Source organism: Salminus brasiliensis, chromosome 4 (assembly GCF_030463535.1).
Source record: "Salminus brasiliensis chromosome 4, fSalBra1.hap2, whole genome shotgun sequence".
NCBI lineage: Eukaryota > Metazoa > Chordata > Actinopteri > Characiformes > Bryconidae > Salminus > Salminus brasiliensis.
Window position 1 is genome coordinate 44,343,759 of NC_132881.1, and position 23,618 is coordinate 44,367,376.

The 23,618-nt window shown below is 46.4% G+C and overlaps 1 protein-coding gene across 6 annotated transcripts in view; it reads right to left on the reverse strand.

The window, feature by feature from the left end:
* Nucleotides 1-23,618, reverse strand: part of znf827 (zinc finger protein 827) — a 137,992-nt gene that overhangs the window by 36,269 nt on the left and 78,105 nt on the right. For all 6 annotated transcript variants that reach the window (XM_072678547.1, XM_072678546.1, XM_072678548.1 and 3 more), the window contains exons 6-8: nucleotides 11,650-11,889; nucleotides 8,378-8,432; nucleotides 7,657-7,760 (exon numbers count right to left, since the gene is read on the reverse strand). In XM_072678547.1, coding sequence (XP_072534648.1) covers nucleotides 7,657-7,760; nucleotides 8,378-8,432; nucleotides 11,650-11,889 — 399 coding nt within the window. The remainder of the gene's footprint in view (nucleotides 1-7,656; nucleotides 7,761-8,377; nucleotides 8,433-11,649; nucleotides 11,890-23,618) is intronic.

A 23,618-nucleotide genomic window follows, 5' to 3' on the forward strand; every position in this document is an offset into this window, starting at 1 on the left:
AAAGATAGATAGCGAGAGAGAGAGAGTGAGAGTGAGCGAGTGAGTGAGTGAGTGAGTAAGCGAGCAAGAGAGAGAGAGATAAATAAATGAGCAGATAAATAAATAAATCAGAGAGAAATTCCGTCATCGAACATCGCTGTCCCTTCAAATGGCCGGGTGGCGCAGTATGCATGCATGACCATTATTCTAGAAGAACAGAAAACACACACACACATACACACACACACACACACACACACACGCACGCACGCACACGCACCGGCTGGCCGACATTAGGTGGTAGCATTTGTGGGCTTCACACACGCACACACACTTTAAATACAGCACAGTGACATCAGCATAAAATCACCCTGCCATCCTAAGCCATTTGGATGCACGTTTGGAAGTTTGAGGGACACACCAGTGCCTGTCTGTGGGTGTGTGCTGGTCATATCGTTGACACCTACAGTATTTTCAGCTTCTTGTGAACACCTCGGCATTCTCCACTCCGTACACACTCACGCTGCCACCCTGTTTTTAGTCATTACTAACTAAAATTATTTTTAGACTTTGTGGTAAAAAAAAAAAACAAAAAAAAAGAAGCTTTAGTACAAAAAAAAAAATGACTTCTTTCTTATAAAAGCCGACAGAGTTTTGGGTTCTGTTTGATTCCAATTACATACACATATTTCTGGAGCTGTGCAGCTGAGTGAGAAGCTCCTACTGTCTTACGTTTGATCAGATAATGCAAAAATCATACTGCTGTTGGTCTCAGAACAATGGGCTGACCACCCCGGATTCCAGACCTCAAAATCATTGAATGTGTTTGGGAGGATTTGGAAAATGAGAAGTAGAAAATGCTCTGACTTTTTAGACCACCATGTTTAACAGATAAGCTGGCATGCTTTGGATCTTGGCAAGAACGTGTGGAGAGACCCCCCCTGCAAGGTTTCAAAACACCCCTCACACCCACCACCATGTTTAGCAGATTTGGTGGTAAATTTTGGATCTTGGGAAAATGTCGTGGATAAACTCCCCTGCAGGTTTCAGAACACCTCCACCACCATGTTTAACAGATGAGGTAGCATGCTTTGGATCTTGAGAAGAAGGTGTTACAAAACCGTCCTGCAGTTTTCAGAACATCCCCACCACCATGTTTAACAGATTTGGTGGTAAATTTTGGATCTTGGGAAAATGCCGTGGATAAACTCCCCTGCAGGTTTCAGAACACCACCATGTTTAACAGATAAGGTGGCATGCTCTGGTTCTTGGGAAGAAGGTGTGGAGAGGCTCCCCCTACATGGTTTCAAAACACCCCCCACACACACCACCATGTTTAACAGATAAGGTGTCATGCTTTGGATCTAGTGGAGAAGGTGTGATGAAATTGTCCTGCAGTTTTCAGAACACACCACCACCATGTTTAACAGATAAGGTGGCATGCTCTGGATCTTGGACAGACTTTGTATCTTGAAACTCTGCAGATTTCAAAACATCCCACCACCATGTTTAACAGATGAGGTGAAACACTGAAAGTGGGTCTCCTGAGAAGAATTGAAGCTGTAATGAAGGCAAAGAATAGAACTCTAAACACTCAAACATCTGATTGGAGATTTCGTTAGTTATTTTTATTTGAGTTTTAAGCTAAAAAAATGCAGAACTTGAGAAAAAATGAAGGGTGGACTCTGTCCTGTGCAGAGCGCTGTATTATAATTATATAATATATACAAAATACACATGGGACATATGTACAACCCCAGGTTCAGAAAGGACATACAAAGTTGTGTGTATGACTGTGTGCGCCTGTGCGTCCCTTCGGACTCGCATTTCCTCATAAATAGGTCCATTTTTCCAGAGGCTGTCCTGTGCAGTGCAGGCTGCAGGATTGATGGGAGCAGGGAGGGGGAAAGGAGAGAGAGCATTCAGGGAGTAGTAGCAGTTTTTGGCATATTGGAGAATATTTAATGGTGGCCATTAAAGAGCAGATGCACTGGCCTTGGACGCCGGGCCTGAAGGACGTCTCACCGGACGCTCACTTCCGCCCGGAACCAGACCCAAGGCAGGACCCGTGACCAGCGGGCCCAAAGCAGCTCTAAAAACCAACCGTGTGGAGCAGGGGATTATATTAAGGAGGGAATTCAGGTCGAGGTTGAGCCAGCTCCCTCTGGACCTCATTCCTAAACGCACGGTCACTGATAAGCAGCAGAAAACAGAAGACAGGCTGTAAACCTGGACTGCTGATTCTGCCCGTGTGGAGTTTATGGGTTTGCTGTGCATAAAAGCTGCTGGACGCTGAACGTACTCAATCTGAAGGGGCTCTCGAGCCTACACTCTTAAAAATAAAGATGCCAAAAGGTTACTTTGGAGTAGAACCGGGTTTTTTTTCAACTCTTTGGTGATTTCTCTGGGCTAACACAACTGGTTCAGCTGATTTGTTACTTACTAGGTTCATTAGGCACTGAAATTCCAGGCCTGGGACTGAAACAATCCAGTTTCGGTGTCAATACATAGCTGTTTTATGCATAAATGAGCCATTCAGGTATACACAAAGTCATTCACAGTGGCATGGTTTCCAAGTCTGACTTGTCCTGGTGAATGGGACTAGACGTCTGAAGAGTTTAATGCCTCTAAAAGCTCCGTTACGTAATACAGTTATTACACAAAATGGTTACAAATACGCTGCCTGGTGCAGAAGACATTGTTTTATAAGAGTTTAAAGAGAAGCTTTATATCATTTAATCCACCCATGGTGGTACAGGCAGGGCATTTAAGGCCAAATCCGATTACTTTACCATTACTTTACCATCATCGACATTGCATACACTATATGTCCAAATTTAAAAGTTTGTGGACACCCCTTCTAATGAATGCATTCAGCTACTTTACATTACACCCATTGCTGACACAGATGTGCACATACACACATACACATAGCTTGTCTAGTCCCTGTAGAAAAGTACTGTCAATAGAATAGGACTCTCTGTAGCAGATAAATAAACATGAACCCTTTGGCACCATGCTGCCTAATGCCAGCTGAAGGGGTATAAAGCCCCCCAGCATTAAGGAGCTGTGGAGCAGTGGAAGAACTGTATGCTCTGGAATGATGGATGGTGCTCTGTCCAGTTCTTTTGGGATAAGTTGGGAGGGAGTTGGGGGCGAGGTGGGTTGGTAATCATCATCATCCAACATCCTGATCTCACTTATGCTCTTGTCACTGATGCAATCAAATCCTCACAGCAATGCTCCTTTAAAATCTCTTTAAAAGCCTTCTTCCCTGGACAGTAGAGGCAGTTACTCCAACAGAAGCAGGATCAACGATTTTAATACCCCTGATTTCAGAAGAATAAATGAATAAGCTGGTGTCCCAATACTTTTGTCAAATTGACCTTTTATGACCCCTCCTCAGCACTGCCAAACAGACACATTAATACTGTATTTACAGTCTCGTGCTAAAGCAGACGGACTCGTCTTAATAATGTGATTGGATTAGAAACACCACATAAATACATTAGCACGTAATTACATAACTATGTGGTGTGTGTATGTGTGTGTGTGTGTGTGTGTAATCTCTCTGGCTCCACACCCCCTCTGCTCTGAGCCATGTTAGATGAGCTTTAATCACAGCTGCAGTAGGTGTTTGACCTCCACTCCAGTGTCTGATTTAAGAGGCTCTGAAATTCGGACTGGGTGCTGAATCGGTGGAGCGGCCCAGAAGCCCGCAGTGCCACTGGCTGACTCACGGCCGATAAGAACCTGCGCGTGTGACTCTGCCGCTGTGCCAGCCTGCACGACTCTGACAGGAAGCGTGAGGACCCCCGGGGAGGGGGGGAGTGGAAACGTCCCACACTGCACCAAGTGCCTGCATGCTGTGGCCCATTCTTGGATTGAACTGGGTGACACTGCATGTGTCTTCTGTCTGACCTCAGTCTGTCTAAGGGCTGGGCGGTACGGACAAAAATCTCATGACTGTATGTTCCCCAATTTGGATCGCCAGTCACCCAACCCTGCAACACTCCCTGTGAGTGCAGACCAACACACGCCTCCGACACACAGCCCGACAGTTCGTAGCTCCCCCTAGCACTAGCAATGCTCCAGACACTAGGAGGTTAAGGACTCAACACACGTCTCCTCTGATACACGCGAAGCCTCTTTTCAAACTGCTGCCGACAAGCTCAAAGCATCTGTGGTAGCAATGCTAATGGCAGCGGCAGCCATGCTGGGCAAGGCCGGCAGCCGGAGACGAGGGATGCTAACGTAGCTATGCCGTAGCTATGATAGCTATGCCGTGTGAGGCCGGCATGACAGTGATGCTAACACTGCCGCTCTTGTTTCAAACTACTGCAGATGCAGCAACGTCACCGGGCAACCAACGCACTCGGAGGAAGGTGTTGTATACCCGGCTCTGATGCATCGCCCAGCAGACGCCAGTTCTGGCCAGTGTTGCACTGGAGTGATGAGGGGAGGAAGTACCACCTACCCGCCCTGAAGAGACGAAGGGTGACCGTGCTCTCTCTGGTGACCGTGCTCCGCCTGCCGATGGCTAACAGCATGACTGGGATTCGAACCAGTGCCCATCTGGTCATATTGACAGAGCTGCTTATTCTGCTGGACCACTCGGGCCCTCCATATAATTTAATAATTGTATGAGGTACGACCATGTAAGGTGTGAGGTTATGAGGTTATGAGATATGAGATTTTGTTAAAATAGGAAAAATATGATCCTAATGGTCAGTTTGAAGTCTGAAAAATATTACTGTCACAAAAAAATATGTCACATTTGGCATATATGACTTTTATTTTGTATCAGGAATTTATTGCTTAACTAACCAAAAGTTATAGAAATTGTTTACTGGACTCTAGAACTTAAAAGTCAGTATGTAATTCTGTAATTTTTAATGACATACAATAATTCATTACAATAATTACAATTACAATAATTAATTGTATATAATAAATTGTTCCCTTGGTACTGCCTGTTCATAGCTCCCCCTAGAAAGTTCTACTAGGAGACTCCAATGCAGTATCACCTTTCTTCAGCCAATCACCAGCCTCCACCTGTGTTAAAAGACCTCTAATTACACCTGTTTCTGCTGCTTTCAAAAGTGACATCCCATCTCTCCCACCTTCCTCCCCTCCGCCACCAGTTTGGTCCCGATGCCTGCCTCTAAGCTCTAAGCTGCAAGTCCTGGGCAGACAGAGGGGCTGGTAGAAGTGACCTTCTGTGGCCTCGTTCTACAGCATCGCTCAAAAGTCCCCTTATAGCACCTTTATGTTTAAGAGTGTGCTGTGTTTTCGTACCCGCGCCTGCTGTGGACTTTTCCACTCACTTTACTTCTGTTTCACCCCCCCCCCCCCCCCCCATCCTCTCTTTCTGCTGGTACTAGCTGCTGAACCCAGGAGCCTCCCCAAAAGGCTTGTGCTCAGCAGTTGAAAAACTTTAAAAGCCGGCTGCTCAGGGTTCAGTTTTGGGTCAAAATGTGACTTTGTGGCCATAGGGTTGAAGAGGCCGTGCCCCCGCTGGGCCAGGCTGGTTAACAGAGGCTCTACAGTGTGTGCAGTGTGGCTCTACAGGGTCCTCAAGTGCTTAATGATTTAATTGGTATTATTAGAGACAGAGAGGAGAGAGGAGACTGCCCTAGCACTCAGGGACAAGTCTTTCCCAGGGGGGGCAAGAGGCAGGGATGTGCGCAAACGCCCTACACAACCCGACACACATACACACACACACACACATCTATACAGTCCTGTGAAAAAATGTAGACACCCCATGCAAACGGGAGCCGTGGTATGATGCTGTATCAATGCTGGGCCAGATAGTGATGCTAACGCCGCAATATTGATGCTAACGCCATGGCAGCTATGCTGTGTGAGGCCGGCATGACGGCATGACAGCACTGTGGTAGCAATGCTAATGGCAGCGGCAGTGATGCTGGGCAAGTCCGGCAACCAGAGCCGAGGGAGCCTAACACCGTGGTATCAATGCTGGGCCAGATAGTGATGCTAATACCGCAATACTGATGCTAACGCCGCAATATTGATGCTAACGCCATGGCAACTATGCTGTGTGAGGCCGGCATGACGGCATGACAGCACTGTGGTAGCAATGTTAAAGGTAGCGGCAGTGATGCTGGGCAAGGCCGCCAACAGGAGCCAAGGGAGCCTAACACCGTGGTATCAATGCTGGGCCAGATAGTGATAACGGTGCAATGGCAATGCTAACGCCACAATATTGATGCTAACACCATGGTAGCTATACCGTGTGAGGCCAGAATGACAGTAATGCTAACACAGCGGTAGTAATGCTGGCGCAGGCCAGTGGCCGGCATACTGCTAATGCAACGCTGGCGGATGCTGGCGTCCAGCGCCCGATCTTGAGTCGACATGCTAGCGCTACAGACTTTGACCCGCACATTAATGCCACAGTAGGTCTTCTCGCCACTTCAAGCAAGGAGACCCAACCTCAGCTTACCTAAGATTACATCTCCTCTCAGCAGCACAGATACCACAGATGGTAGCTATGGCAAACAAGAGGCAGCACTTAGCGATGCTAACACTGCGCTAGCAACGCTGGCCGAGGTCGCTGGGTGCAATGCCTCTTCTTCAAGAACAAAGCCTCAGGGCAAGAGGTTAAAAGAAAACACCTAGACAAAGACCAGGATATTTGCTAGAAATACGAATTTTGTTTATACGATTGTAGGTACAGTACAGTAAGTGAGGAGGAGATGCTCACCAGCGAAAGTGTAGCGCTACGAGTGAAGAACACAAAATATGGATCGTTTTAAATATGGATTGCGCGGTTATGTAGAAAATAAAACAAAGTCTGAAAGAGTTCTTTGTCTTGAGTGCGGAGTGGGAGTTACTGCCCACACCAGGTCACACAATGTGTTCAACATTTAGAAAAGAAAACGACAAGAAAACACATAGAGAGAGAGAGAGAGGGAGAGAGAGAGGGAGGGAGAGAGAGGGAGGGAGGGAGTGAACGGCAGACTGGGGTCATGGCCATGCTAACATCAGTTGCGTACATTGTGTGTGTGTGTGTGTGTGCATGCATACTACGTAGAAGTGCGTGTGTGTGTGTGTGTGCGTCTGTCTGTATATATGTGTGTGTGTGTGCATGTGTGCTCAGTGAATTAACTTTCAGGGCACCCTGGACATGAAAAACCCAATCATTTTTTCATTAACTGGTGTAAGGAAGCGGGCCAGGCTGGCACACACTAATTACCCTCCACCAGAGGGGCCAGGAGAGGGGAGCAGAGAGCAGCAGCTGCCCAGCGCCAGGGCCTCCAGGCTGGGTGAATATGAGCGCAGGGCATGCTAGAGCTCCGGAGCCTGGCACCAGACTGGGAAAGGAGGCGTGGAGGTTTATGTCCAGCCCAGGTCCAACACACTCAAGCATGGGAGTCCGCAAAGGGTCAAAGACGGCCTGTAACAGCACCCCATCCATCAGGCCAAATAAAAAGCTGACCGACGGGATCTAAATCAGATCCAACGTGATACTTTTACAGCTTCAACCTCCTCCTCGTCTGGCAGGCGCTGTTAATTGATATGGTGGGTAACAGCCTTTAATATATTAGGTTTTTATGTATCATCATATTCAGAATGTTTGTTGTAGTCTGCTGAGAGTAGCTGCTGAAGCCTCCTGTGTGGGCTGGAGAGAGCAGGAGAGTGGGGCTTTACCTTGCTGGTGGGTGGCTCTGGCTGACGAACTGGCCTCAGCTGGGGAAGAGCTCTTGGAGCGTGTGCTGAAGGGCGATTGTCTAAAGCGGTCGTCCAGGAAAGGGCTGAAGGAAGACATTAACACAGTGAACCAGGGCTGCATGATATACTATTTGACAGGCATTTCTCAGTATTATTATTATTGGATAGGGGCCTGGTACTGGAATCACTGGATAACCTGGTGCTAGATTTATCTGGAACCTCAAAGCTATACCATAAGCACAAGGTTTAGATCAGCAAACCCTGGTGTGATTTTTCTTAGAGCAGTTTGTTAGAGCTAGGGAGAATAACCAGGCTGTTCTTCTTCTCAGGGTTCTTTGGACAATGCCATAGAAGTACCAATTTTGGTTCCATAAAGAACCATACTTGTATTAGCGATAGATCTCCCGACACTAGGACAAGAAGGCAGACACACGCCTCTTTTTCCGAACCTGGAGAGAGCAAGGCCAATTGTGCTCTCTCTGGGCCCTGGCTGCCGATGGCTAGCGGCATGACCAGGGTTCGAACTAGAGATCTTCTGGTCATCGTGACAGTGTCTTATTCCACTGGACCACTCTGGGCCCGAGTGTGCAGAACAAACACGGTTCTTTATGGAAGCAGAAGTGGATCCTCCATGGCGTCGCTCAAAGAACCCTTTATTTATTTTCTTCTGCATCAGAAACGGCAAACGGTAGAGACTTACCTGTTCATGCCGAACGATGCGCTGTCTTTGTTTTCGTTAGCTTTGCTTACTTTTTCTGCAACAGAAAAAACACAAGGGGTAGCTGAGGTTAGGCTGCTGTGTGTGTGTGTGTATGTGTGTGTGTGTTTAACACAGTACAAACAGCAGACACAGAGCTATTTTGATTAAACAGGCATTTTTCATTCAAACCCGCCGCAAACAGGCCATTAGACAGCGATAGTCCAAAGTTCACTAAAACATGGGCGAAATTAGCCGAGCGTGTTCTGAAGCTAAATCGCTTCTGGAGCAGCAGAATGGATGGGGAACCCCTTCTCCCACACCTCCCGTCCATCCCCCCGCTTTTTTTTTTTCCTGGAGGGGTGCTGGTAATGACCCCTAAATCTCTGGGTGGCACTTCCTAAGCCCCCTCTCTCAGACACCCGCTCTGTCACGTGACTCGCAGAGGACGGAAGGGCTCTCTGGGTTGCCATGACAATGCCACAAGAGATGTGGAGCGGGGGGGGGGGGGGGGGAGAGAGGGGGACAGTCAGTGGGAGAGAGAAAGAGATTAGTATATATAGAGAGAGGGAGAGAGAGAGACTGGGGTAGATAGAGGAGAGAGAGAGAGAGAGAGAGAGAGAGAGACTAGAGTAGATAGAGGAGAGAGAGAGAGACTAGAGTAGACAGATGAGAGAGAGACTAGAGTAAATAGAGAATGAGGTGAGAGAGAGAGTGCGAGAGAGAGAGTGCAAGAGAGAGAGAGAGAGAGAGAGAGAGACAGAGAGACGGGTAGATAGAGGAGAGAGCGAGACATCAGGGTAGAGTGAGAATGAGGAGAGAGAGAGAGACTAGAGTAGATAGAGAAGGAGGTGACAGAGAGACTAGTATATAGAGGAGAGAGAGAGAGAGAGAGAGAGAGAGAGAGAGAGAGAGAGAGAGAGAGACAGAGACTAGAGTAGACAGAGGAGAGACAGAGAGAGATAGAGAGACTAGAGTAGATAGAGAAGGAGGTGAGAGAGAGAGATTAGTATATAGAGAGGAGAGAAAGTGCGAGAGAGTGCGAGAGAGAGAGAGAGAGAGAGAGAGAGAGAGAGAGGGAGAAACTAGAGTAGACAGAGGAGAGACAGAGAAAGACCAGGGTAGATAGAGAAGTAGGAGAGAGAAAGAGATTAGTCTATATAGAGGAGCGAGAGAGAGAGAGAGAGAGAGAGAGAGATTAATATATATAGAGGAGAGCGAGGGAGAGAGAGACTAGAGTAGACAGAGGAGAGAGAGAGACACACATGCAGAGAAAGCATGTGTGACCAAGTTTGTTTGAGCCAGAATGTTTGAGAACAAGACGAATGGAGGGGGGTTTCGTACACACACACACACACACACACACACACACACACACACACACACACACACACACACACACACACACACACAGTTCACAGATTCTGCTTGGATTGTGTGAACAGTGTGCATGTGTATGAGTGTGTGTGTGTGTGCTTGGGAAGTGTTGGTGGTGGAGGATTTCTCTCTGATGCTTCAGAGGTGCTACATGGCATTTAAACAGAGAGCCGTAACCGGCAAAGCAAGTGCTGGGGGCAGCTTTGCCTCGGCTAATCCTCTCTGTGCTCTTGACTGAAAAGCCCAATCCTGCCATCGTTTAACACCACAAACATCCTCTCCTCCTGCAGCCTCGCGGCACAACAGCCAGGCCGAGGAGCCAAAGAAAGCCGCGGAGGCCGAGCACTAAATAAACAGCCCCAGAGAGAGAGAGAGAGAGAGAGCCCTACGCCGTACTCCAGACGAGGCAGCGAGATATACACCCTCCATTTCTTCTGTTTTGGGAGCTCAGGGCCACGCTGGAAAGGGCCAATCAGAGACCCATCGCCTAAAAGGGCCCATCTGATGTATCGCTGCGTTCGGAGGGTCTATGTCAACTCATGAATTTCCCACTTTGGCACAATAAAGTTGCAGCTGAAGGCCTGACAAAGTTATAAATACAAACAGTAAACTCTGGCAAATTCCATGTTAGTCCGGTTTAGGAGTTGTGATGCATCACCAGCCAGACTCTGATAAAGTCCCATAGTCCCAATGCCTAGTATTAGGGCCTATCTTACACCCTGCTCAAGACGCGTTGTGATGCTCATTGCTCATACACCCTGCCAGCAGTCTATTTTCACTCCTCCCGCCTGCGTCGTTCAAACAGCAGCGCTGCTGGTGAATATATCTACGCTGATGGGCGTGGTGGTCTCGAAATGAGGGGTGTTCAGGTCAGTTTTGGGCGTGTTGCTGTGTATCTTGGCTACGAAAAACACAGGAGGAGTTCCACTGACTGAAAACAGCCTAGGCAGACGTTCGTCAACAGTCAGGCGTTCGTTGCTGTCTTGGCAGTGAATTGTCAACACAGACGTGTGCAGCCTGACGCTCGCACACCCCCCCACACTTTATACTACTGCAATAGCAATCCACTAAAGTCAGACAGACCGCACCTGGCTCTTAAAGGTAACGGCGAGCGACACGCTGATTGGTTTACTACTGCACGTTACGCCCAAAAAACACACCCATGATTAATTAAGAGATTTAGTACATGACTTTTGTGGATTTTGAGATGCATAAGCCATAATTTTTCCATCATTGTGATAGCAATGCCTAAAGATCGCTAAAATAGGGCCCTTAATGATGCTTCAATTCCTGTATCATAATATTTGTAAATGATGCACAGTGAGATCAGCAGTGGCAGTTCTAGTTTGTATGAAAGCCTGGGCAACACTCCCCACCCTTTTGTTTATTTTGTGTGGGTGCCCCTGCCACCCCTGGGTGGCTGCCCATGCTGCCCATAACTAAATCCACAACATTTTTGAGTGATATTTTAAACCAATATTTGCTGATGTAAGAGTTTTTAATCCAGTAGAAATAAAAGCTTTATACTCCTCTAATTTATAGATTATTAGCAGAAAATATTAAATATCGGTATCAGCCCACAGTTCCCATACTGGTGTATCTTTCCACAGTACGTTTACCTCTGATCAGGAAGACTTTATATGTAAGGTACCAACAATATTTTTGTGATGTCACTGGTGATGTCATATCCAAGCATACAATAAATTCAATAAATTGACCATTTAAACACATGCAAATACAGATGCACCAAATTCCCAGAATGGGAACCCCCATCTGTCTGGACCAATGGCAAATGGGGGTTGATTGTTTTGCCAGTTTTTGGCCACCCTTCTCAATAAAGCCCACCAGACTCCTCAGCCATTACCTCTAGTGCAAGTCTAGTGTGCGAGGCTACTCACCAGACAGTTTGAAGAGCAGCTCGGAGGCCATTTTAACCGAAATGTCCTGGGAGAAGAGGTCCTTTTGGGGGCGGGGCAGAGGCTCTGGGAGGCCAGCCATTGGCTCCTTTTTCTCACACGCCCCTAAAGTGCTGAATCCTAGCAGGTGAGAGGGAGGAGGGGCCACTTCAGACGGTGGGTCCACTTCCATGGGCTCCGCCTTCACCGTCACTTTCTGGTGGCAGGAGTCCTTATTGTTTTCTGGAAAGGGCCAATCAGAGAAACGGATCATTAGTTATGCAAATACTCACTACAAAGGCATCTACTCAGCATTTCTTACATTTCTTGGGGCCCTTAGTTTCTTAAAATAAACACATGAGCCTGACACACCACTTTATGTTGAATTTATTATAGATGTGATGTAATGAAACCAATACATTTGCATACTGCATATCCTCCTATTTAGTCTACAGCAGTTTAGATGCTGAAGGGTGAAGGTTATAAGAAATACAATACATGGCAGATGATAAAAACAGAGGTCCTATATCATTAATTCATATAAATATACAAATCAATTTATATCAATTAACTATACTTACACTTTCTGGGGGCCTGCTTTCGCTCCCAAAACCACCTTAATTATTCATGCTGGCCGTTAGACGATAGGCAAATTGTGGTCATGAAGGGATGCACATGGTCAGCAACAATACTCTTGGTATTAATGGCCCCAGAAGGCATTCTCCACACCATTACACCACCAGCCTGGATCAGGCTGGGTCCATGGATTCAAGCTGTTGAGGCCAAACTCTGATCTTATCATCTGAGTTACTGGTGATCTGCCAGCTCCAATCAGCCATTGTGTTTTCTTTATTACACCATTCTCAATCCCAGGAGATATCCCAGGACAGCAGTTCTAGAAATAAAGGTAAATGTGCACGTATTTGTCTCTGCACTATGTACAGCGAAATGTGTCCTCCACATTTGACCCATCTGTGGTAGTGAACACACACACACACACACAAGTGAACCAGGGGCAGTAAGCACACACACACCCAGAGCGGTGGGCAGCCAACTCCAGCGCCCGGGGAGCAGAGAGGGTGAAAGGCCTTGCTCAAGGGCCCGACAGAGGCAGCTTGCTGAGCCCAGGTATCGAACCCTCAACCCTGTTATCAATAGCTTGGAGCTCTAACCGCTGAGCAACCACTGCCCCCAAAGCAACCTGTCTGACACCAACCGTTTTTGCATTAGGGTCCAAATCCTACATAAGTGACCACCTACGTTATAGTGGGAATTAACACCATTGGCTCAGATGACGCTAGCGTGATGCTGTGGCATGGACTGTGTTAGGTGTGATGGAAGGTGTTTATTATAGAGGTTAACTGGTCCACAGTGGTGGGTCGATTACTCTGTATACTCGTCGGATTTGCCGTTCCCCTCTGGTATCAATGGCCGGTAGAGAGTGCATTCTCTGTACACCTTCAGTACGGCGGCTCACCACCACCCTTCCCAAGCTACTCTATAATCATGCCCTTTTGGTCAGTCAGTCAAACTGCATCCTTTACCCATGATGAAACTTTTGCACTCTGCTACAACTGACTGGTATTCTTGCATATTTCTACATGCAGTGAACTCTATACATGAGATACGGACACTTGAAGACTAAATGGGATATAGAGAAGAGATCTACGCAGCACTGTACTGAGCGCAGACTTCCCGCATACACAATATCATCAGAGAAATGAAAAGGCTGCAGAGATGAACCGGTCCACTGTGTGCTTTTTTAACCACTGCTGCCATTCATCTGCCAGGCAATAGCCTAGCCTTCTATATATGTGTGTCATATGTCATAACTGTGTCAATTAACTACACCAAGCAAGACCGTGCCAATACACAGTTCTCCACAGAGCTAGACTCTGGAGGCCAAATCCACACCGGGCCTCCGTCCACTGAGTCACAAGCCCAACATCGCACTTGTGTGTAGCTGCTGAGTCTGAACGCTCATAATTATTAAACCACGCTGACAGAGAAGGGCTTCGTTTACCAAATTCTGCTTGTTAGATGTGATGCACACATCATTTGACTAAAAAAGACACCGACCAGAGTTGAAATCTGTCTGGGAATGAGTCAGATCTGTCTCGGTTGAGGAGGAAACTGGAGGTGGCCGTCTCCCTTCTCTGAAAAGAAATGCTCCTACTGTGTTTCTGAACAAAGTAGACAATGGTGTCCAATTATCTTGTCTCTTCTTATAGGACTTCAAAAATAAATCACGCTCAGCTGCCTAACCATGTAATTATGCATGTTAGTGATGGGTCAGCATACAGTAAGTCATATACCAGATTGTGTGTGTGTTTGGGGGGGGGGGGCGGGGGGTGGTGTATGTGGGTATTGCAGGTGGCTTTATTGCTAAGCGGAGCTACTTGTGCAGCGTGCTAATCTCAGAACCCAGAAGCTTCAAGAGTCAACATAAAGTGATGCTTTGGTCCAGAATCAATTTTACACCATCGCCTCCTCACCCTAGATGTGATCGATCATCTAAAACACGATTGGCCTCTGAAGTTTTCATCTTTAGTTTAGCACCAGAATTACAAGAGCGGTGTAGCTAACGAGTAGCTGAAGTGTGGAATCAATAGGAAAGCCTCGGTCACACATTGCACGTTTACCAAGGAGCAGGTAAGGGGTTAAGTGTGAATGCTGGGAGTCCAAATCCCAGGCATCCCATGATGTTAGCCGAATTGCTAACCTAGCTCGCTAAGAGCCTCACAAGCACCCGAAGCGTCTGCTTCACCAAAGCTTCATTCTCTGGGTAAAAATGTTCTGGTGTTGGTTCCCCTCCAGAAAACGGTCCTTGTAGAGAAAGAATCGTCAAAAGAATAGGACTACCTGACGCAGATTAACATGAACCTATTGACACCATCCCCCCCTAAGGCCAGACGTGGGGTAATAAGAGGTATAAAGCCCCCCAGCATTGAGCTGTGGTATAGGGGAAGAAGTTGATGATGGATGAAGGTGGTGCCTCATCCAATGGTTGGGGTGGTGACGCTTTGGTCCTCACAGCAATGCTCCTCCAAAAGCTAGTAGAAAGCCTTCTTCCCTGGATGGTAGAGACAGCTTCTCCAACAGAAGCAGAGCAGGAGTGACTCCTTTTTTAATACCCTTGATTTTGGAAGGAACAATGAATCAGCAGGTGTCCCAATACTTTTGTCCATATATGTAGATCTCCCTTAACGTACTTCTGAGAGGTTGATTGATTGATTAGGGGCACTAATAGTGCAGCGCATGTCTTATACCGTGTTGTCTTACACTAGGTGGTTATAAGGAACATGTTAAATACCTCAATAGGAGGCTAAGCTCACAGATAACGACTCACTATCCCCTCTAAATGCAGTCCCAACCCTTTGAGAACAGTGTCAGAGAGTGTCAGGAAGGTCTACCGGAGATTATTTAACAGCGCGACACAGTTTACCGCAAGTGTGTCATGATTTAGGCATGCAGACTGAATGACAGCACAGTGCTAATGAGTGGCCGTAGGCTTCCTTTCCCGGTTAGCATTACATTAGCCATATAGCAAAACTCCAGCAGCAAACTAAACACGGTCCCTGAACACAGCCTGGCTGATGGACTACATTTGTGGTGATTGCATGAATATGTTTTTGGCTGAACCATCACTTTAAGCGTTGGGAAGAAGGAGAAAAAGAGATGGCGAAGCCGTAGAGAGCGACAAGCAGGGCAGACAAGCAGTGAGCTCCTACGGTTCAGCGAGCGTCTTAATGAAAACCAGTGGCTCGACCATCCTGATATTGGAAAATAAAGAAGCTTGTGGTAGCTCTTAGAAGAGGAGAAGGAGACGGAAAAAAGAGACCCTTCCAGAATTCTTCATAGCGTGCTGCAACCTTTCCCCTGCCCCTTCTTATCAGATGGGTTCAAAAAGTTAGACAAATAGCCAGCTATAAATAGCAGGCTGGTAGATGGCATCTGTGGCTCTGAGGTACACTGTCCTGGCCAATAGAGCAGGAGGCCCCAGTGTGTGCGTGCATGTGTGTGTGTGTCTATGTCTATGTGTGTGCATGTCTGTGGGCCTGTGTTTGGGTTTGTTTGTTTTCAGACATTTTCAGGAATACCAGAGAAGAAGAGGGCTAACCAGCATAACACCAGTATAATTCAGCGTGTTCTTGAACTGGGCCGTGAGATTTCCTGAGTTACAAGTGGGAAATTTCAACTGGAAGGCCCCCTCCTGCACGAGTCGGGAGAGCCTCACCGACCCTGAGGTCAAAATCAAATCCAATATGGCCCCAGCTACTACAGTAGTAAGAGCAACCGTCCAACCTCTATCTGTGGACGTGTTTCCATGATGCTTGGCTGCGCAAAATACAGCATAATGCGTTGTTGTGAACCGGTATCGCTAACAATGCTAACTCGGGACAATGCTAACCTTGGTCATAAAATGTGGGTCATATTTTGGTTAGATTCACCAGTAATGGATTGTCGAACCAGTTGTGGGAAATTAGCTGTTTTTGGAAATGTCTGGAAGTGGTGTAGAATTATCGCAACGTTTGCGGGAACACCATCAACTCTGTTCCCGCAGCTCCGACATCCAAACTTCCGAGGTACATAAAAGGCAGCACAACAGTCCTACTCTAGATAAAGTGCTATTTAACATAAATAAGTTGCAGGGTTTGAACTTTACACACTTTCAGGGCTATACAATGATCCATTCACTATTATCCACCATTAATAGAGAAATACACTCAGTAGTTAGAATGCTAGGTTAATGATCACAGGGTTGTGGGTTCGACCCCCGGGTCCACTAAGCTGCCGCTGTTGGGCCCTTGAGCAACGCCCTTTACTCTCCCTGCTCTAGAGGTGTTGTAGCATGGCTGACCCTGTATTCTGAACCCAGTTGTACTATATAAACTATATGGACAAAAGTATTGGGACACCTGTTTATTCACTTTTTCTTATGAAATCAAGGTAATTATAAAAGAGTTTGTCCTGCTTTTGTTGAAGTAATTCTCTCTACTGTCCAGGTAAGAAGGCTTTTACTAGATATTGAAGCATTGCTGTGAGGATTTTAGTCACAGGAACATGATGATCTACATCCCACCTCATCCCCAACTCATGCCAGTGGGTTCACGTCTTCTCCAGAAGGTCCTATTCTATTGGCAATATGTCTCTACAGGTACATGTATATTTATATTTTTATATATAAATGTGTGTGATGGTGTGGGGTGGGTGGTGATACCATGTCCTGACAAAGTATAAAAACCAACCTGTATGTGTGTGTGTATGTGTGGGAGGAGCAAGCAGTTTTAGGGCGGTTGTAGCCTGAGAGTGACCCTGACCCCTCCCCTCTAGGGAGAGCGTTGCTGGGCGGGGCCTGCCCCTGTGTTGTTGTCCGGCTCTGACCTAGATAGTAGTGTATGAGTGCAGTGTGTATGTGTGTGTGTGTGTGTGTCCAGGTGTCTGAAGCTGGAGGAGGCAACACCACACAGGGACACTGACAACCAGCAGCTCGCTAATCCTTTAATAAGGTGCCTGGAGCCAGTGCAAGGGCCGGGGTCACGGAGGGGACACACACACACACACAGACGTGCACTCTCGCCTCGGGTTCACCAACGTCACTAACTGCTCTCAAACTCACTCGCATGCACACACACACACACAAACACACTGCAAGTGCAACAGGAAGTGGTCTTATAACATGCACCCTCACACACACTTCACAGTCCACACTTGCCATTATTGTACGCTTTTCTGGAAGAGTTAGCGCTCGTTCACACCCCACACACAACCACCAAATCCCTTCTTCCACCCACCCACACACACACACACACACACACACACACACTACTGCTCTATGGGCTACAGCTTCATTTGAACTAAGGCTGACCAGCTGTTGCTATCTGGAGCTTTGTTGGTGGATGTGCTCCCTCAGGCCTGCACTTAACCTCCACAGCACACACGCATTTACACACCCATCACCTAGCAAATGCAGGCACGTATACACACACACAGCTACTGTGCTGTAAATACACTGCCTGAAAGCCAGTTTTAAAGAAATGCAGATCTCAGTAGGATATATTTGCTTAAATCATGGATGAATACAAATATTTAAATGTACAGAACTGTCCTAAAGTCCGAGACCACCCGTAACCCGGTCAAAACGGCCATTTTTTTTTAAGCTGCAGACAACAACAGCCTCAACAACTAAATCCTTTACCTTTATTACAGCTCCCATTCCTCTCAGGAGACCCCCTTTCTGTGTTTCTGCAGGGGCACCCTTCCACACCTTTCACCCAAGGTCCAAAGCTCACCACCTCATCTGTTAAACATGGTGGTGGGTGTTCTGAAATCTACAGGGAGGATTTTCCACACTTACAAAGTAAAGTCCTAGAAGTTAAAGCACTCTGTGCTTCTCATCAGCCAAAACCTCCCAAACACATTCAACGATGTTGAGGTCTGGACTCTGGGGTGGTCAGAGACCAGCAGTAGCTTCAGCAGTTTGCTCAGTTTGCTCAGTAAGAGCTTGTCCTTAATCAGCTCCACATCCTTTCAGACACTCATTTGTCTTCTCACAGTTAAAGGATGGACAGAAACACTTGTGGAGGTATTTTTTGGGCCCTGAGGCGAGAGTGGAGAGTGGATTCTCCCCATCTCTCAAAGAACATGTACCTCTGAAAATCAATCTTCTTAAAACTGTGGTAAAAAGTGCTAGCTACATTGGACAGTGTAATTATAACCATCAGTGGTAATAATAACGTTCTGTGAGGGGGCTTTTAGTAACAGCAAACTCTGCAGATGTCTGGTTCCATTCACAATCACTGTACGCAATACTGACTGAGGAAGTTTCTCCAGAACAGAGCGTCTCACACCAAAACCACTCTGAATCCCTTACTGTACGTTTTAAGGATTAAAACATGCAGACATTTCGAAAAAAGTGGTGGACTTGCCCTTTAAGCCAGCACCGTTAGATCAGTGCTCCACAATGCGACCAGTAGTTTTAGGCCCTGCCTCTGCTCTAACCAGCATGCAGATCATCACCCCGTAACCTGCCAGCTGATGAAATTATGCACTCCTCTCTTTCATTAGCATCCTCTCCCGTCTCAGATGTCCGAGCGGGCGCTTGTCTCTTGGCGCTGTTGCGGCTGGTGAGGAGGAAAAGCCACTCGCGGTGGCCGGGACACGCAGCATTAACCATTCAGCACATGCAAAGACCACTTATCACACGTGCCCTTTGATGTACTGTACTATAACAGTGCCATATGAATTCAGACACACACAGAGAGGGAGGGCGAGAGACACGTAGAGACACAAGAAGATAGAGGTAGAGAAAGAGAGAGAGAGAGAGAGAGAGAGAGAGAGAGAGAGAGAGAGAGAGAGAGGTAAAAGCATGGGAAATAATGCTAGAGGGAAAACAGGCCGAGAGAGCAGCGCGAGTAAAAGGAGAGTGAGAGGAGAGAGCAGTGGAGAAGGAAAAGGAGAGCGGGAAGTGTGTAAAAGAGACAAGCACCAGAGGGGCATGTGAGAGAGAGAGAGAGAGAGAGAGAGAGAGAGAGAGAGAGAGAGAGATGAGAGACAGAGAGAGAGAGAGAGAGAGAGAGAGAGAGAGAGATGAGAGACAGAGAAGGAGAAGGAGGGTGAGAGAGCAGAACACAAGAAAATGAGAAAGACAGGGAGTCTGATAGTGAGAGAGAGAGAGAGAGAGAGAGAGAGAGAGAGAGAGAGAGAGGGGGGGGAGAAAGTGAGAGAGGGGGGGAGAGAGAGAGAGAAAGAGAGGGGGGAGAGAGAGAGAGAAAGTGAGAGAGAGAGGGGGGGGGGAGAAAGTGAGAGAGGGGGGGAGGTTGTCATTCTGCAGGGTTTTCTCTGTGGGTATGATGACCCACTCAGACGGAGAGGTGAAGAGTTCAGCTGCTTCAAAGAGACTCGCTCGGCCTGCAGAGAGACGAGGGTTTGGGCTCTGCTCAATAATGCAGCACCATCATGATGCAACACCTGCCCCGGCCCAGAGACACACACACGCACACACACACACACACACACGTACGCACATACACACATACACACTTAAAGAATGGGCACCTCACATGCTTGACCAGAGGCTGCTGCTGTGTTCACCACAAACGCGATCACTGTGTGAAAGTGAGGGGCTGTGATTATGAAACAGGAACCTACTGCGAACGAGTGCCGGCCCCAAACCCGGCACACACCCAGCCACTGATCTGTGGATGCTCTGTACAAGAATCTACACCCTTAAACGCTTCTCCAAGGCTTTCCTTAGTAAGGGCAATGCTTCTCCACTATATGTCCAAATGTTTGTGGACACCCCTGCTAATGAACCCACTCAGCTACTTCAAGTTGCCCCTACTGCTGACACAGATGTGCAAATGCACACACACACACACACACACACACACACACACACACACAGCTTGTCTAGTCCCTGTAGAAAAGTACTGCCAATAGAATAGGACTCTCTGGAACAGATTAATAAACATGATCCTATTGGCTCCATGCTCCCTAATGCCAGGCGTGGGCTAGAGGGGTATAAAACCCCCCAGAATTGAGCTGTGGAGCAGTGGAAGAACTGTGGCTCATGGGTTATAGATCACAAGGTTGTGAGTTCTTTACCCCGGCCTGTTAAGCTGCCACTGTTGGGCCCTTGAGCAAGGCTTTGAACCCTCTCTGCTCCAGGGGTGCTGTATCATGGGTGACCCAGGGGTCTGGCCCTGACTTTCTGAGCTGGGATAGGGTTCCACTACTGCTATGCGTTCTGTAATATCTAGAACCCCAAAGGCAGGGAGAGGGACAGGCCTTTTTAACGTTGTTTACTGTGATTGGCTATTTCTCTCTCAGCTCTGAAAGAACTATTCGATTTTTACAGTAAAGTAGTGAGATTACTTTTCCTGGAAGTAATTGGTAAAGTAATTCAATTACAGATCAGAGAAGTAATTAGTTGTAGATTGTAATGAATGACTGTTTACTGAAAAATGAGTTTAGTAAAATGCAGTTTCAGCTTTTTTCTAACTTTCTGAGTTGTTTTGCTGGACCTGGCAACCCCGCCTGCATCACTGTATTGAGCGGGCTTCCAGCATCGTGGAGTGAGTTGTTTATAAGTGTACTTTGGAGAGTGCGTTCGGCGGTAGCTCGATTTTGTTTAGCTCTTTGGTTGTTTGAAGTGCACTGCCCGCTTCAGCCCAATGCAAGTGAGCAGACTGCTGAAGTATCTACTCTCCTCTCAGAGCAGCTCTAGACCTCCAACGCTGACTTCCACCTTCATCATACATCATCATCAGAAGATTTAAACACTGTTCAAACCAGTGAAGCTCACTGGTTACATGTAAGATTTCCCCCATGTTCTAATTTGACTGTAAGGTGTGGTTTTCTCAGGTACTGGCAACCCCAGGCCCACTGTAGCTGCTCTGGCCTGGCCCCTGAAATCGCAGGCCTGAAGTGAGCCACGGCTCTAATTGGCTGGGTGTGATGATGAAGGCTGAAGCCTCGGGGGGTTGGTGAGGGTGGTGGGGAACAGAGCCATCCATCCAGAAACCAGTCTGAACAACAAGGTGGGCTTTTGGATCCGTCTCAGTCACAGGGATGAAGAGATAAACCCGCCAGTAAGACGGAGCATTTCGCACACAGGTGGGTACCGTAGCTCTCGAAACGCTGCAGGCCTGTGTGCCCCCCTGGTGCAGCTCCGCGTCAGGGCCCATCTGTTGAAACCCAGTCACAGCTAGTGCGGAGGGACTAACAAGGCAGCGGTAATTAGCCCCAGGATGCTACCAGCACCCATCAGACAGATGTGGGGGGAGAAGTGGACATGCTGTTAACTGGTTTGATCAGAACGTGAGGAGGGGGGGTGACCTACTTAAAAAACAGGATGATGCAACTCTTCACAATGGGCAGTTATGAAGCGAGACAGAGATGAGCATGTTCTGCTGCTGCTGGATAAAAAAATAAAAAATAAATAAAAAACACTCAACCTGAACCCATCATCAGGGTTTCTCAGAATGAGGGGCAAACGTGCAGTGGGCTGTGTCCGGGTCAAGTTCATAAACTGCCTTTATTCAGTTACTGTCCTTACTGTGGTGAGATGAGCAGCTTTTCTAAACTGAGAACTTGTAAAAAAATGTATGAAAAAATATTTAAATTAAAATAAATAACATATTCTAATATATATATATATATATATATAAAATGTAATTCTATATTCTTTTTTTCTTTTTACAAACAATGCTTTTTAAAATGTACTAAAACAAATAAAGTACAAGGTAAATAAGTGATATCAACATAAGCGATATTTTTTTTTACCTTTTTAAATTTAAAAAGGTATTTATTAATAAAACAAAATATATAATAATTATTATTTATATATTATAATCATAAAAAGTAATTATATATACATATCATTTGTAAATAATGTATTTTTATTGTATTAAAATAACTTAAATAATATAGAAATAAGTGAATAAATGACATCAAGAATTTATATACACATGTAATATATATATATATATATATATATATATATATATATATATACATACATGTAATTTTATAATTGATATATTAATATATAAATGAAAAAAACATTTATAATTATTGTTATTATAATAAGTATTCTATTTATAGTTATAAAATGTAATTCTAGATTTATACATATGTTTTAAATAATGCATTTATATTTAAAAAATATTAAAATAATATAAATACAATAGAAATAAGTGAATAAGTGATATCCACATAATGGATATATTTTTCTATAAAACATAAATTAAAAGTGATTAAAATGGCCATTTGTTTACCATAAAATTCCAATGTATATTTATTATTATGCTATTTGTATTCATAAAATTGTTTTAAAATAATTTCACATAAAACGTTTAAATTATTTAATCAGTATTAAATATTTATTACTGATGTGTCAAAATAACAACTAATAATCACACTACAAAAAAAACCTGTATGCAATAACAACCCCTAATACACTCAGGCTACTAATTACGCCTTTAATTGGTTACATTCAGTGGCACTGCCGTCCATCACCCTGCGGATTCATCCATAACCCTGCAGACTGCGACCCCAAGAGAGGGGCACGGGGTTGCCAAGACAACCCAGGTCATGAGGACAGAGTGGATGTGAGGCTGTGAGTCAGAAGCACACGACCCACCCCCACCTGCCCTCGCTCGCTCTAACCCAAGGACGTCGGCTCGCTCTGATGCGACACACTCGCTCCTTCACTGCAGACCCTGGGTTTCCATGGCGACGCCGGACCGCTGTAGCGGGCAGCCAAACGTCACGCCTGCTGCAGTGGGACGCCTGACGGCTGGGCAGCTAACGGAACGGGTTAACGGGAGTCCGCTGTGGGTCCAGAACAGCATGCAGAGTGCAGCATGAGAGGAAGAGGGGCTGCAGTGGTCTCAAGTGGACGAGACCGCCGCTATGGAGCTGGACTGGCAGCATGTGCACACAAACACACTGCAGACAGGTACTAGTGAGGTTAATCTCTGACCTCACGCTGATTCAATTATTGTTCTTCAGGAGAAGATTCAGTGAATCATGATACCTAGAATTTGCACTGCAGTTATTATAGCATACACTATTATATACAGCGAACAGCCATAACATTAACACCACCGGCCTAATATTGAGTAGGTCCACCTTGATCACCACAACATGCCTGAGCACTCGAGGCATGGACTCCACAAGACCTCTGAAGGTGTCCTGTGGTATCTGGCAGGTCCTGTAAGTTGTGAGGTGGGACCTCCATGAGCGTCAGTGAGCCTGGTCACCGGTTCACAGGTGGTTCCTTTCCTAAACTGACCACTGCATATCGGAAAACCTTACGAGACTTGCCTGATGTTTTTGAGAGGTTCTGACCCAGTTGTCCCAGACCCAGACGCCACTGTAGATGAAGATAATCAATGGCTTTCTTTTCGAGCCGAGCCGTACTTGAAGCTGGAAGGGCTCTTGGTGCAGATCGGCTTTTGACCATC